Raw genomic sequence first — 12,375 nt, 5'->3', positions numbered from 1 at the left:
TAGCAGTAAGTTTTTAGAGGCTAAGAAAACTCTCGAAAGTGTTTGAATTTCACATCGCAGCAGTGTAAATGGAATATTTCATGAGGCGTTGTCTTTTTCCCCTCCAATTCTTTGCATTAAAGATGGTATGCTGTGTTTATTGTAGTTACAGTAGGGCTCTCGGGGGCAGGGGATCCTGTTATGTGCCATCTCCAGTCGCAGTCTCGCCGGAGCTGCTGGGCTGTGTTCCTCCTCAGTGCAGCACAGCCCTCTGATTGTTGCCAGCAGAGGAATGCTGTCTTGCTGGCTCTCACTCGGGCTGACTCTGCAACAGCTTTGTACCGCAGGCTCCAGGGCTGCACTGTCTTTGGTCTTCTGTTGAAAGGGTGTGTTGTCCTCTGTCTTCAGCCACTGACAGTGACACATTATTAGAGCCTCCTCTGCCCTTTTGTTCAATTTTTGACCCCTCCCCTCCCCCTCTTTCCATAGCTCTGCCCTGTTTCCATGGTCACTCTTTTGTACTGTATTAGGGGAAATAAAGGAGTTTCCCTTCTCAGAAGTTACGAAATGAAAGGTTTACATTATGTGTATCAAGATGAAAAGCTCTGTATCACTGTTTATGTCAAATCAGGGAGAAAAAAATGCACAAACACTCTTTTCTTTTTTTAATCAGTTTTTTTCTATTGTTGATTTGAAATATTAATACTCACCTTTTATTTTTTTCCCCCCTTTCTCTGCACAGGTACTGCTTCATTGTGACGCTGGGCTATCTGATCTTGTGTCAGATCACACGGGTCTACGTGTTCGACTATGGCATGTACTCTGCAGATTTCACAGGGTAAGCTACGCTAACAGCACAAGGCTCTTTCAAATCTTTTTGCTTGTTTAATGTTTTTATTTTTATAAATGAAGACCTCCCCTGGTCTTAATTCCTAATCCCAAATGGTGATTATCTGATGCTCGAGAGAGAGAGAAATTACCAGTAAGAGTCGAGGGATTATTGCGTATGACTCAACCGGTAACAAGACTTTGTCACGCTGCTCAGCTGGGTCCACAGGAGGAGCTGTGGTTGGTTCCCGCTCCTCCAGACAGTCTGACAATCAAGCAGACAGCCTGCACTTGCAAGGGGGGGGGGGGGGGGGGGGGGGGGGGGCTGGTTGCTGAGCAACCGTATGGAAAACCCATACTGCCTTTGCAAGGGCAGAGATTTCACTATCATGTCTGCGGTCCATCTGTTTCTTTAAAATGTCAAATTCACCTGCTCTCTCAAAATATCACTGACCCTCGCGGTCGAATGGGCTTTGTTCTACAGGACCGGAAATTCTGTGGCATGATGCTTATTTCTTACTCTGTAGCTTATCTTAATGCTACTTTTGACAGATTTTGTGCATAAAATTAGTCTGGAACTTAAATATATATCAACAGAATTTATTTTTTTTACATATGTAAATGCAGGCTAAAGCATATGAGCAGACTGTACAACGTTATACATATACAGAATGGTTTTATTAAATCCGGAGGCAGAGGGTAGTATAGTGGGATGCAACTGGAGTGAGGCCAAAAGAATAGATAACATAATTACAGGAAGTTAAAAAGGGCCTGCAATTATTCTGGAGGAAACTTGCCATTGTGAAGATAATACTGCAGCGGAATATTTTCTGCTGTTCCTGGATAAATTGGCATCCAAAGCCATTAGTTACATCATGCTGCAAAGTGTTTTCAAATGCCTGCCATTGGAAGATGCACTAATGCAGTTTAACAAAATGTTTCAACTTAGAAACAGCAGACAAGCATCCACAATAAAGGTCAGGTATGGAATCTAAATACAGCGATGAGCTGGTTGTGTGTGTGTGTGTGTGTGTGTGTGTGTGTGTGTGTGTGTGTGTGTGTGTGTGTGTGTGTGTGTGTGTGTGTGTGTGTGTGTGTGTGTGTGTGTGTGTGTGTGTGTGTGTGTGTGTGTGTGTGTGTGTGTGTGTGTGTGTGTGTGTGTGTGTGTGTATTTATGCTGTAAAGAGTGGAATGGGTTTGAAATTGACAATATTAACTTGGCTTGTTTCTCTTTATTAGGCCCATGATGGTAATAACACAGAAGATTACCAGCTTGGCGTTTGAAATACACGATGGTAAGACAGATGTCTCTAAAGTGTGCGTGTGTGTTAGAGGGTGTGTCTATTTTGTGTGGGTGAAGAAAAAATAGTGGAAGACTCAACGGAAGTGAGAGTGTCGGTTAAATTCTCTTTGGAGTTTTAAAAACAACACGACATGGCCACGTTTCCACGCCAGTAGTCTCTTCTGACAATGGACCAGTGAACCAGAAAGAACATAAACACAGTTATGTAATTGAGCAGTGACCAAGTATTAACTTCCCCCCTCCCTCCCTCTCTGCGTGTTTAATGGCTTAAACACAAGCTCAGCTTGAAGTTTACTGCACAGTGTTAAAATTGAATGGTAATCCTTCATCTATTTATTACAAAATGAAGAAACCAAAGCAAGGTATGTGTGGTAGGCCCATGACAGTGCTGTATAGACACTCAGCTTTTAATGGGAAATGGAGAGTCAGCACCAAATGTGCTTATGAGCAATAAATAATGATGGAGACTATATATATGTATATGTGTGTGTGTGTGTGTGTATTTGTCATAAGGGTTTGATAACAACATCTTAGGAATCATTGCCAAAGAAATTAAATTGATATTATAAAGTTTAACCATAAACTAAATAAACAAAAAAACACAAATACAACCAGGTATAATGAACTTGAGGTAAAGAAAAAATAATTTTATTACATGAAATGTCAATATAAATGCACATCTTTTCTGCATTGTTTATTGTGTAAGTAATAAACAAATAACACATCGACTGTAAAGGCTCACACCGGCAGATATCATTGGCCAACCAATATATCAGTCGGACTATAGTTCTTAGTTCCTGCTTGGGTGGTGGTTGCATGCATGTGTATGTAGCATAGTAGTGTCGTGTTTTGTATTCTGTTCAGTATGTACAGTGACTCTAAGAGAAACTAAGCAATCTTCCATCACACTCTTATTCCACTCTGTGGTTTATACTTGCATACATGGAATGTTTTTTTTTTACTGATTTCATGCAGTAAAACACTTAGAGACTGCTCACTTTCCAAGATAAAGACACAGAGAAGCAGTCCTCTTTTGATCGGGCTCATTAAATCAGTTTAATTGTGGCCAGAGCAGCAGCTGGATTTAAATAAACTTAGCTCAACAGTACCTGTGCCTCATGTTGCCAGAGCCGGCCGTGAGAGTTCAGTCTAATGAGTTCCAGACCCGCAGGTCTTTACAAACAAAGAGCAGACTGATTAAAACAAATGCAGTTAGCCCAAAGAATAGAGCCAACCTTTACAAACCTCCTCGCTAATAAAGATAACTGCTATAAAAAAAAAACATTTTGCCAAGATTGTCCTCTCAGAATATCTATCAAATCGTGAGGCCAATGCAAACGCAAGGCCAGAACAATGGAAACGAGCCGCGTTAGATGAGCAGTTCTTATGAGGTAACAACTGCCTGCTCTCCGTGCTGCCTCTTCCTCTCTCACCTCTCACCTCGCACTCACTGCCCTCTACTAACTCAGCTGTGGTAAGCTGTAATTATTTATGTTGTTGGCCCCCAAGCCTGTGTGTTGCGACGTGGTTTTGACACCGACTAGGTTTGGATGCTGTACCCACAGTTCTTGAGTCAGCACTTGCCATTACTTTGCACTTCGAGTCAGAGTTTTGTGTCTAAATGAAAGTGTCTCTCTGTGTCTGCCTGTAGGACTGACCAAGCGGGAGGGACAGCTGACTCCCAGTCAGAAATACCTTGCTATCAGGTATGTGACTCAGGTATGTTTTTACTGCTTCAGATGTTGCGTTAAATTCAATCAAGCTGAACTAAAAAAGTTCACATGGCTTTAAATTAGCATTCGCCAGATCAGTGTGAAAGAGGTCAAGCTATTTTTTAAAATTTTTTTTTAGTAAAGGCATCATTTCTTGCATAGAAATTCACCAGCCTGCCTCCCTTTCAGTCTCTCTCTCTCTCTCTCTCTCTCTCTCTCTCTCTCTCTCTCTCTCTCCCTCTGGTGCTGTCAAGCAGTTGTCAGGCACCCGGTATCTAGGAAACCATGCATTTACTACTCTCATGTGACCGATATTGTCAGAATGCTTTATCAGTCCTGCATAACAACTGCAGAACGTTCTCTCCAAATCATTAATATTGGAGACGGGAGTGCAGCTGATTTGTTGGAAGAAAACAAAGAGCCGAAGGAAGATGAGTTGACATGTGACAACATAGCTTAATGCAACAGAGATAAGGGACAGGGCCTGACATCTTTACATCATTGTTGTAAAAAAAACTCTAATTTTTGAAATACACTGGACGCCACTTAAATGCAGTGTGTTTTTAAGGCGGCGCCAAACCCTTGTTTTCATAAACCCGTGTTGGGCCTCTGTCAGTCAGCCGCTCACTCAGACATGGCTACTGGGAAGGTGGGGAATTAGCAGTCGAAACAAGAGCTCCTGTTCCCACAGTTCGATTCCTGCCTCGGCAGATTAAATTCATTAGTGAAAAGGTAAGAGACCATAAAAACCTCAGAGTCTGTAAAAAGCACTCAGACCATCCCCGCTGGTTCCTAAGTGGACAAGTGGTCGTCGCCACATGTGGTATTTTGTCTGGTATACAATTATACTGTCTGTTGAATTGGCGTCTCAAAAAGGATTCGGGCAGCTGCTCTAATGCATGAACCCCTGGGTTTAGTCGGTCTTGGATTATTGGACTGGACTGTGTGTGTTTTGTCCTGACGTATCTGCTCCTGTTTCTCCCTCTGGCCCTCAAGTCGGATGCCCAGCTTGCTGGAGTACCTGAGCTACAACTGTAACTTCATGGGCATCCTGGCAGGGCCCACCTGCTCCTACAACGATTACATGGCCTTTATCGAAGGCACATGCTACCAGCCACGCCACCAGGAGAATGCCAACGGCAAGGAGAATGGGAAGTACAAGCAAAGCGAACCCTCACCCAAGGTACAACACAATTCTATGGAGGTTCTGCATAGTTGTAAGAGACACACTGTGGTAAAATAGACCCACATTGTGTGTAATTGTCAGCAAATCATTCTAAAGTGTTTAAAACCCACAAAACTTTGAACTATGCAATTCTCTTTTAAGTGCATATTTGGATAGTGTTTGAAAAAGGTTTGTAAGGAGCCCAGGCTAATTATCATGCATTTGCATCCCTTTAGAGAAACCGAAAACTGAGACATTGAGAATTTAATGACCCAAATATCTAAACCTCAAGGTTATTGCCGTGTTCTTACTGCGTAGCACATTCATAATTAAATAAATCTCCAGGATTTAAGTGTGTTTATCTCATATGAGAAAGGAAGAGAGAGACAAACATAAGCATTTCTAAATATAAAACATTAAAGATTGCTCAGGAACTCCAGTTAACCTTGAGTATCATGTATCATAAGGTGGTTATTGTTTCCTTTTTGAATATAAAGCAGTTTAATGAGTTTTTACAGCACTGAATCTTTGTATCCCCCATTCTCTCTTTTCTTTCCCCCACCCAGAATGACGTCCTCTCCAAGCTTTGCACATGTGCCATCTCACTGGCCATCTATCTGTCTCTGTGCAAGCTGCTGCCGGTGGAGCGCTCGATAGACGACGACTTTGTCAACGGCACACCTTTCCATCTTCAGGTCGTCTACCTTTACGTGGCCATGCTGGCTCTGAGGCCAAAGTACTACTTTGTCTGGACACTTGGTGAGTTCAACCTGAATTTATTTGAAATGAAGATGCATGCTTTCATTAGAATGTTTGCAGAATGAAATGAATTATTTAATTAGTGCATCAAACGAGTTAGTCTGTGAATTTAGAGATGAAGCAGGATGAAAACTGATGGGTATTTTACACAGAAGTGTTCATGTTTTGGTTGTTGTTCAGCGCCTCTGCTCCTTTGAGTGGTATGAACTCAATGATTCTGGGTTCAGAGAGCCTGGTTATTTTTAAAGTAGTACAAACTCTTATTTAACAACATATCTTGAAGTAACAGTGCCATCTAGTGTTGAACTGAGCATTGCAGCTCTTTATTCTTCCCAGTGACAAGTGCATGTGACGCCGCATCTCCATCTGTTCCTGTCATTGCTTCTCAAACTGAGATAAAACGGATGAATGGATGTCGTCGTCCTTCAGCACTGCTGCTGGTGCTGTAGCACTCAGAAACATTTGTCCCTCTCTCCTGCAGCTGATGCTATCAACAACGCTGCTGGATTTGGCTTCAATGGATACAACAAAGACGGCTCCCCTCGGTGGGACCTGATATCAAATCTCAGAATTCTGGACATTGAGGTTCGGCTCCGTTTATGAGATCTGTTATATCCAGATAAAGGCCCCCTTTTTTCGACTAAAGCCTGAAGGTATGTTCTTTACAATCCAATTTCAGTTTGCCACCAGTTTCAAGATGTTCCTAGACAACTGGAATATCCAGACAGCTCTTTGGCTCAAAAGGTAAATGCATTCAGGTTCTAATATTATGTAGGACAAAGCCCAGGCAACCTCGGGTTGTTTACATAAGCATAAGTGTATAATGCATGTCGGCATATCTCAGGTCAAGCATTGAATGTTTCGATTGCAAAAGTGCCACAGAATAATTTGGCCAATTTTTTGTTTCATTATTAAACAAAACAGGATTCACGTCTTAGAAAAACAAACATTTATGACTAATATTACAATCCATGATGTTATTTACTCTGTTGAAGACTGGATGGAATGAAACTCTTCCTTCGTTTCCAATATAGTTGGTTGACCAATGCGATGTTTTGTGCGATGTCCCCAGGGTGTGCTACGAGCGCTGTCACATTAACCCCACTGCTGCCACCTTCCTGCTGTCTGCCATGTGGCATGGGGTGTACCCCGGCTACTATCTGACCTTCCTCACTGGCATCGCCATGACCATGGCTGCACGTTCAGTGAGTACACACACTGTTTCTATCTGCACAGTACCTGTTTTGCAGCTTTTCGTGCCAGATTGAACAAAAAGTAGATAGGAATTCGTCACGTGACACATTGTGCTCTTGCAACTCAGGAATCGCAACACAAAAGGGTGAATCCTGCATTCGTTCCTCAAAATTCTGCCATAATAAATGTATTTGTTTTTCCACTGGCCTGCCAGAGTCTATGAGCTCTTTAGATTTACCACAGCTACTTAGCAGACCAACAAACAAATGCAACAAAATCCTTTTATTGCGACTAAGGAGATAATGATAGCTGTACACCGCTTATACCTCGTTTTAAGTGTGAGGCCATTACCACTAATCTTTGCTTAGCCAGATCACTGCACTCTGGTCTTGTGAACCAATATGGTTGCATATAGTCTCTATATGTAGAGACTGTTGAGACGGTGGCATGACCGTACAGGAAGAGACGCACCATGAAACCACTGGCCAACGCCACATGTTCAGAATTTCAACTTACAGGACGTCTGCTTGTTTGTTTTTTTCTCGCCCAGATAAGGCACAACATCAGACCGTACTTCCTGGTCTCTGACTCGTACAAGTGCATCTATGATGTCATCACGTGGGCGTGGACTCAGGTTGCCATTAGCTACACAGTGGTGCCATTTGTCCTACTTGCTGTGGGACCCTCACTCAAATTCTACAGGTATGCATGTTTGATTGAATTGTTGTTGATAGTGATCCTTAGCTTTGAGCTGTGTTGCTGAACACAGTGGGGTCCATTAAATCAAGTGTCCTAAAACTATAGGCTCCATCTGTCTGGGGAGTAATTAGTAGAGTGGACTGTGCACGCCATTGTTCATTATAGCCAGTTTAATATTTAGCTTGTAAATGAAATTACTGCCCACAGTGTAGAAATTAACACTTTTTCATTAACCTGCTTCCCTTTTGTTTTCGGCAACAGGCTGCAACAGTTAACGAGACAGCTTAATGAGCGAGGGGGTGGAAGATTGATCATGAGGAATTAAAAAACGAGCGGCCTTACCAGTGCTCGCCTGCTGCCACCAAATAAAGAGCCAACAATGGCCAGTGTCATTCAGAGGAGGGCTGAATGACTTAGATCAGCAAACAGTCAGGCGATATAAAACATGCCCGCTAAAGGAGCAGGGAGGTGGAACTGTAATATGTTCTCTGTGCAATCTGTGGATGTTGTCTAGGTCAGTAACACTTTAAAATCAGTCTTTCCAAATTTAGGTTAGTTTGACAGTTTGTCTCTAAAATATTTTTTTAGCAAATTTGAGAGAATTTTTACCCACTAAACTTAAAACTTATATTTCTCTCTGCTGTAAACAAGCCAATGCTAGGTATTAAAAGGATCTTTAAAGGTTGAGGTTGAGGTTTGGGGTTTTGTCAACCCTCAACCACAAAGTTATTATATCATACACATTTATTATACATTGCTGTTAATTGAGGAACAACAATACAGCCGTGCTTGCGTCTCTGAGGCTGTACTTACTGTAGGCACAGTGCTAATGCTACCATTTTCACAATGACAGGGTCGCATTGATATCCACCAGCTACAATTCTATGTTCTGCACCTATTGTGTTGTTTCATTTTCCCACGAATACATATAATGAACATCGTTGAGGTAATTCTGTCTTTGGGATGTCTGTGCAGGTCTTGCTATTTCTGCTTACACTTCCTGTGTCTGCTGGTGGTGGTGGCCCTGCCGGTCAAATCAAGACGCCGGCAGGTCAAAGAGAAGCCTGACGGCCTACAGGACAACCAGACAGAGCACAACAGCACAGACAACAACTGCAACCAGAAAGCCAAAGCCACATGAGGCCCTGGGGCGGCGACACACAGTCCCTTCAGCAGCAGAAAAACACTGAGACGAACTAGAAACCACTGAGAGCTGGAGTGTGGCGAGTCTGTTTACTTGACAAAGAACCAAATATCGGACGGTCTGAGAATCCTGACGGACAGAAAACACAACGTCAATGTCCTGTGGAAACTTCCAGTAGCAAAGATGACAGCAATCACACTTCTGACATGGGGAGAAAAAGACCAGGATGTAACAATGGCCACAGTGTAAACTAATGAGTGATGGTGGTTATTTTACATTACATTAGTGGAATCGAAGATTTCCGAGCTGCCTTAAACCCTCTGTGTACTCGGTCATGATGGGACTCCGCAAGAACCTAAAGGCAGTCGAACCACTGTGGTGTCGGCTCGTACAAACAGAATAGATGTGCAGTATGTGGAGGGTTTTTGTCATTGTCTGGATACAAGCCTCTGTTAGGTGGAAACAGCAAATGTGTTCATGTAAAAGAAACATAAATCTTCATCATCAGCTGCCAATTTCAAACAGGCCTTAGGATCCTCCAAACATTGTTTGATTTCTTTGTCTTTAAAAAAAAACAACTTTATTCAAGAAGAATTCACATTGTACGTGTTTGTATTTAGATTTTTCTGACATCGCTATTTGAAATTCATTTTCCTGGGATGAATTGACTGTGGAATCCAAATTTCGTCCATCTCCAGCATTGGTAAGTCTAAAGGGGACTCTAGTCATGACATGGATTTCTATTTGTTTTTATTATTTCAATAATTCATATCTGCTGCTTTTTTTTAACATCTCTCATTAGATAATTGTGTGTTTTAAGGGAGTTTATTTACCCTGTCGTGATTTAGAGTACTTTTCTGACTGAGGAATTTCTGACTATGGTTTCAGGGGTGTGATGATATTTTTTTTAAATTTAATGTGTTCATATTTTTCACACAGCAAGTTTCTTCTGTGTTCAAATGTCTTGCCTCTGTAATACTAAGACTGTTAGTCTCCCAAAAAACCAAATTAGTGCAAATCCTAAAAGATAAAACTCTATATTTTAAATTGTCTTAAATCTGACTGATGCAACAGAAATCTAATCAAATTACCACATTTACTGATTACTCATTTAATTGTCATAATTAACTATTCATGATAGCACATTGTATTCAGGCTATAAATAATGTGTGCAGTCAAGTGTGCAATTTGCATTTGTCTGTGAGGAAATCTGACATTTATTTATGTATGTGACATAATATAGTACAAAGACTCAGACACGCTGTTGGATGCTGGTCTTGTTTCATATTGTGTGCTCTTATGTTAGATTAGAGGATGTTTCAGGGTGCATTTACTGTATGGTATAAGAGACACTGGCTCCTCACATTGTTTCAGTCCATGGCTCACCTTAAGCCTTTCATCCTTTCATCCAGGTTACTCTTTACGACACGCAGCAGCTCAAACAGCCACTCTTGTGATACGTATCTGTATCATAAGACATTTTTGGGGAATGTGGTGCGGAGAAGGAAACCTCATTCGGCACCCAACTGTTGTTTATTCGGTCAAATTACACATTTTCACGTATCTGTTAGAGAAGGAAATAGTCTTGGGATTTCAAGCCCACAATATCAAAAAAAACGTTGTCCATATGTTTTTTTTCCAGTATATTTAGTTGGTCTGGTGCATTTGTGTAATGTAAAATAATATCAAAGCAGCACAGGTGAGCTTTGAAGTATGGACCTCTTTTAATTTCTTTTAAGACTTTCTAACATTGCATATTCCTGCCATAACTGTATGTGTTTGTATGTGTGTGTGTGTGTACCAGTATTCATGTGATCTGTACAAGTAGATGTGGTCTCAAGTCAAATATATTTGTAGCCTGGGCCCCGTGTAGGTGAGTGTGGCCCACCTAAGGGAAAGGGATGTCATTCTACAAACATAGCGATTATTGCACTGCATGGCCACCCAAACCAGCAGATCAATGCAAACTGCTCCATATGTCCAAAGTGCCAAATCACAAATGGCGCGTTTTGTTTTGTGCGTATGTATGCATGTATGCCTGTGTGTGAGAGAGTGAGTGAGCGAGCGAGCGAGCGAGCGAGCATGTATCCATGGTGTGTTTGTGTGTGTGCGCGCGCGCCTGTGTAACATAATGGTTATTTTTGTGTCAGAAGGAAATTTATTGAGAGATTTGTATAACAGTACATTAAAATTCTGATTTATGTGGCAAAATAAAGAGAAATTATTTTTAAACACGAAAATGACAAACATTTTTTTTCCACCCCAGTAATTGTAATTAATATCAATAAAGACGGAACTGGTAAGTAGATGCCTTTTTTATGTTACTGGTAAAAAAATTTATATTGGCATCAAACTGATCAGCCACAACATATCTACCTGCCTCATATTGTGTAGGACCTCTTTGGCCGCCAAAACAGCTCTGACCCCTCAGAGAATGGACACAGGACTTTTGGAGTGTCCTGTGGTGTAGGGACATTGGCAGCGGGTCCTGTGGGTTTTGCGGCTGGTGGTCTGCTTGCCGTCTGGTCTGCAACAATGTTAAGGTGGATGGTTCCTGTCAAAGTGACACCCAGATGAATGCTGGGACCTGAGGTTTCCCTCCAGAACGTTGCATTAAAATAAGATAATAGACATAATCCACTTCACCTGTCAGTGGTTTTTGTGTTTTGGCTGATCGGTGTAATACAAATAGTTTGGTAGTAGTTTCACTGCTTTAAGTCAAGATGCCTGCTGAGAAAACTACCCATGTTTACATTTTATGAGAAAACTGTTATATTGGAAAATTATTGTTTGTTCATATTATTATTTATTATCATCTAACAATTATATGAAAGGTGTCATATTGACACACTTTGCAGCACTTCCCTACACACCACAAACTAATCACTTTTTCATATATTTCAACTGTTGAATTGATCATAATTAAAATCATTGAATCCAATACATACTATAGACCACTAAATCTTATCTCATGGTATAAATTCCATTCATGTGTTTTAATGGGCACACACGAAAACACTGTTGAAGGAAAACTCTTGGGATATATCCTTGGTTATCATCCTATATTATAAATAAACAAAAGACAAGGGCCTCACGGCACCATGATCCGGCCCTGGGTGGGCTAGCCTCCCTTGAACCCATTTTTTTTTGGAAAAGAGATACAGAACCCTGTTAAGAGATACAGAACCCTACCTGACAACAGCAATGACCTTAATTCTGATTGGTTATTTGTTTTTTCCACAGAGGGAGTCAAATCCGTTTCAGCCTCCTTTGATACGCCACAGGACACCCGGCCTATAATAACCTGAACGAAATTCCACTATATTTATTCAATTGATACACACAATATGATACCCAATGGTGTTTTATTGTCATCACGTATAACTTTTTCTCTGTCATCATAGACTTTTTTTTTAATGTCTGAAGCAGTGAGGTAACTATTAAGTGTAGTTGCCCCAGTGTTTCACTGTATTTGAGTAAATATCTTGAACTGTCCACACCATAGACTGTATATGAACACGGTCCACACAGAAGTCCCGTAGCAGTGGCGTGCGCGTGCGTGTGCGCGTGCGCGTGGTAACCAGCGGTAGTA

General features: G+C 41.4%; 1 protein-coding gene across 1 annotated transcript in view; it reads left to right on the top strand.

The window, feature by feature from the left end:
- mboat2a (membrane bound O-acyltransferase domain containing 2a) overlaps positions 1-11,023 on the top strand; it is a 34,654-nt gene extending 23,631 nt beyond the window's left edge. Inside the window, exons 4-13 of the mRNA XM_035611385.2 lie at positions 722-817; positions 2,047-2,102; positions 3,762-3,816; positions 4,819-5,005; positions 5,554-5,746; positions 6,228-6,331; positions 6,426-6,490; positions 6,819-6,951; positions 7,491-7,642; positions 8,615-11,023. Coding sequence (XP_035467278.1) covers positions 722-817; positions 2,047-2,102; positions 3,762-3,816; positions 4,819-5,005; positions 5,554-5,746; positions 6,228-6,331; positions 6,426-6,490; positions 6,819-6,951; positions 7,491-7,642; positions 8,615-8,780 — 1,207 coding nt within the window. The 3' untranslated portion in view covers positions 8,781-11,023. The remainder of the gene's footprint in view (positions 1-721; positions 818-2,046; positions 2,103-3,761; positions 3,817-4,818; positions 5,006-5,553; positions 5,747-6,227; positions 6,332-6,425; positions 6,491-6,818; positions 6,952-7,490; positions 7,643-8,614) is intronic.
- Positions 11,024-12,375: the final 1,352 nt, after the last annotated feature.

The sequence above is a fragment of the Scophthalmus maximus genome, chromosome 15, assembly GCF_022379125.1.
Source record: "Scophthalmus maximus strain ysfricsl-2021 chromosome 15, ASM2237912v1, whole genome shotgun sequence".
Lineage (NCBI taxonomy): Eukaryota > Metazoa > Chordata > Actinopteri > Pleuronectiformes > Scophthalmidae > Scophthalmus > Scophthalmus maximus.
Note: the sequence above shows the minus strand (reverse complement) of the source record. Positions and strands in the feature narration are given on the sequence as shown.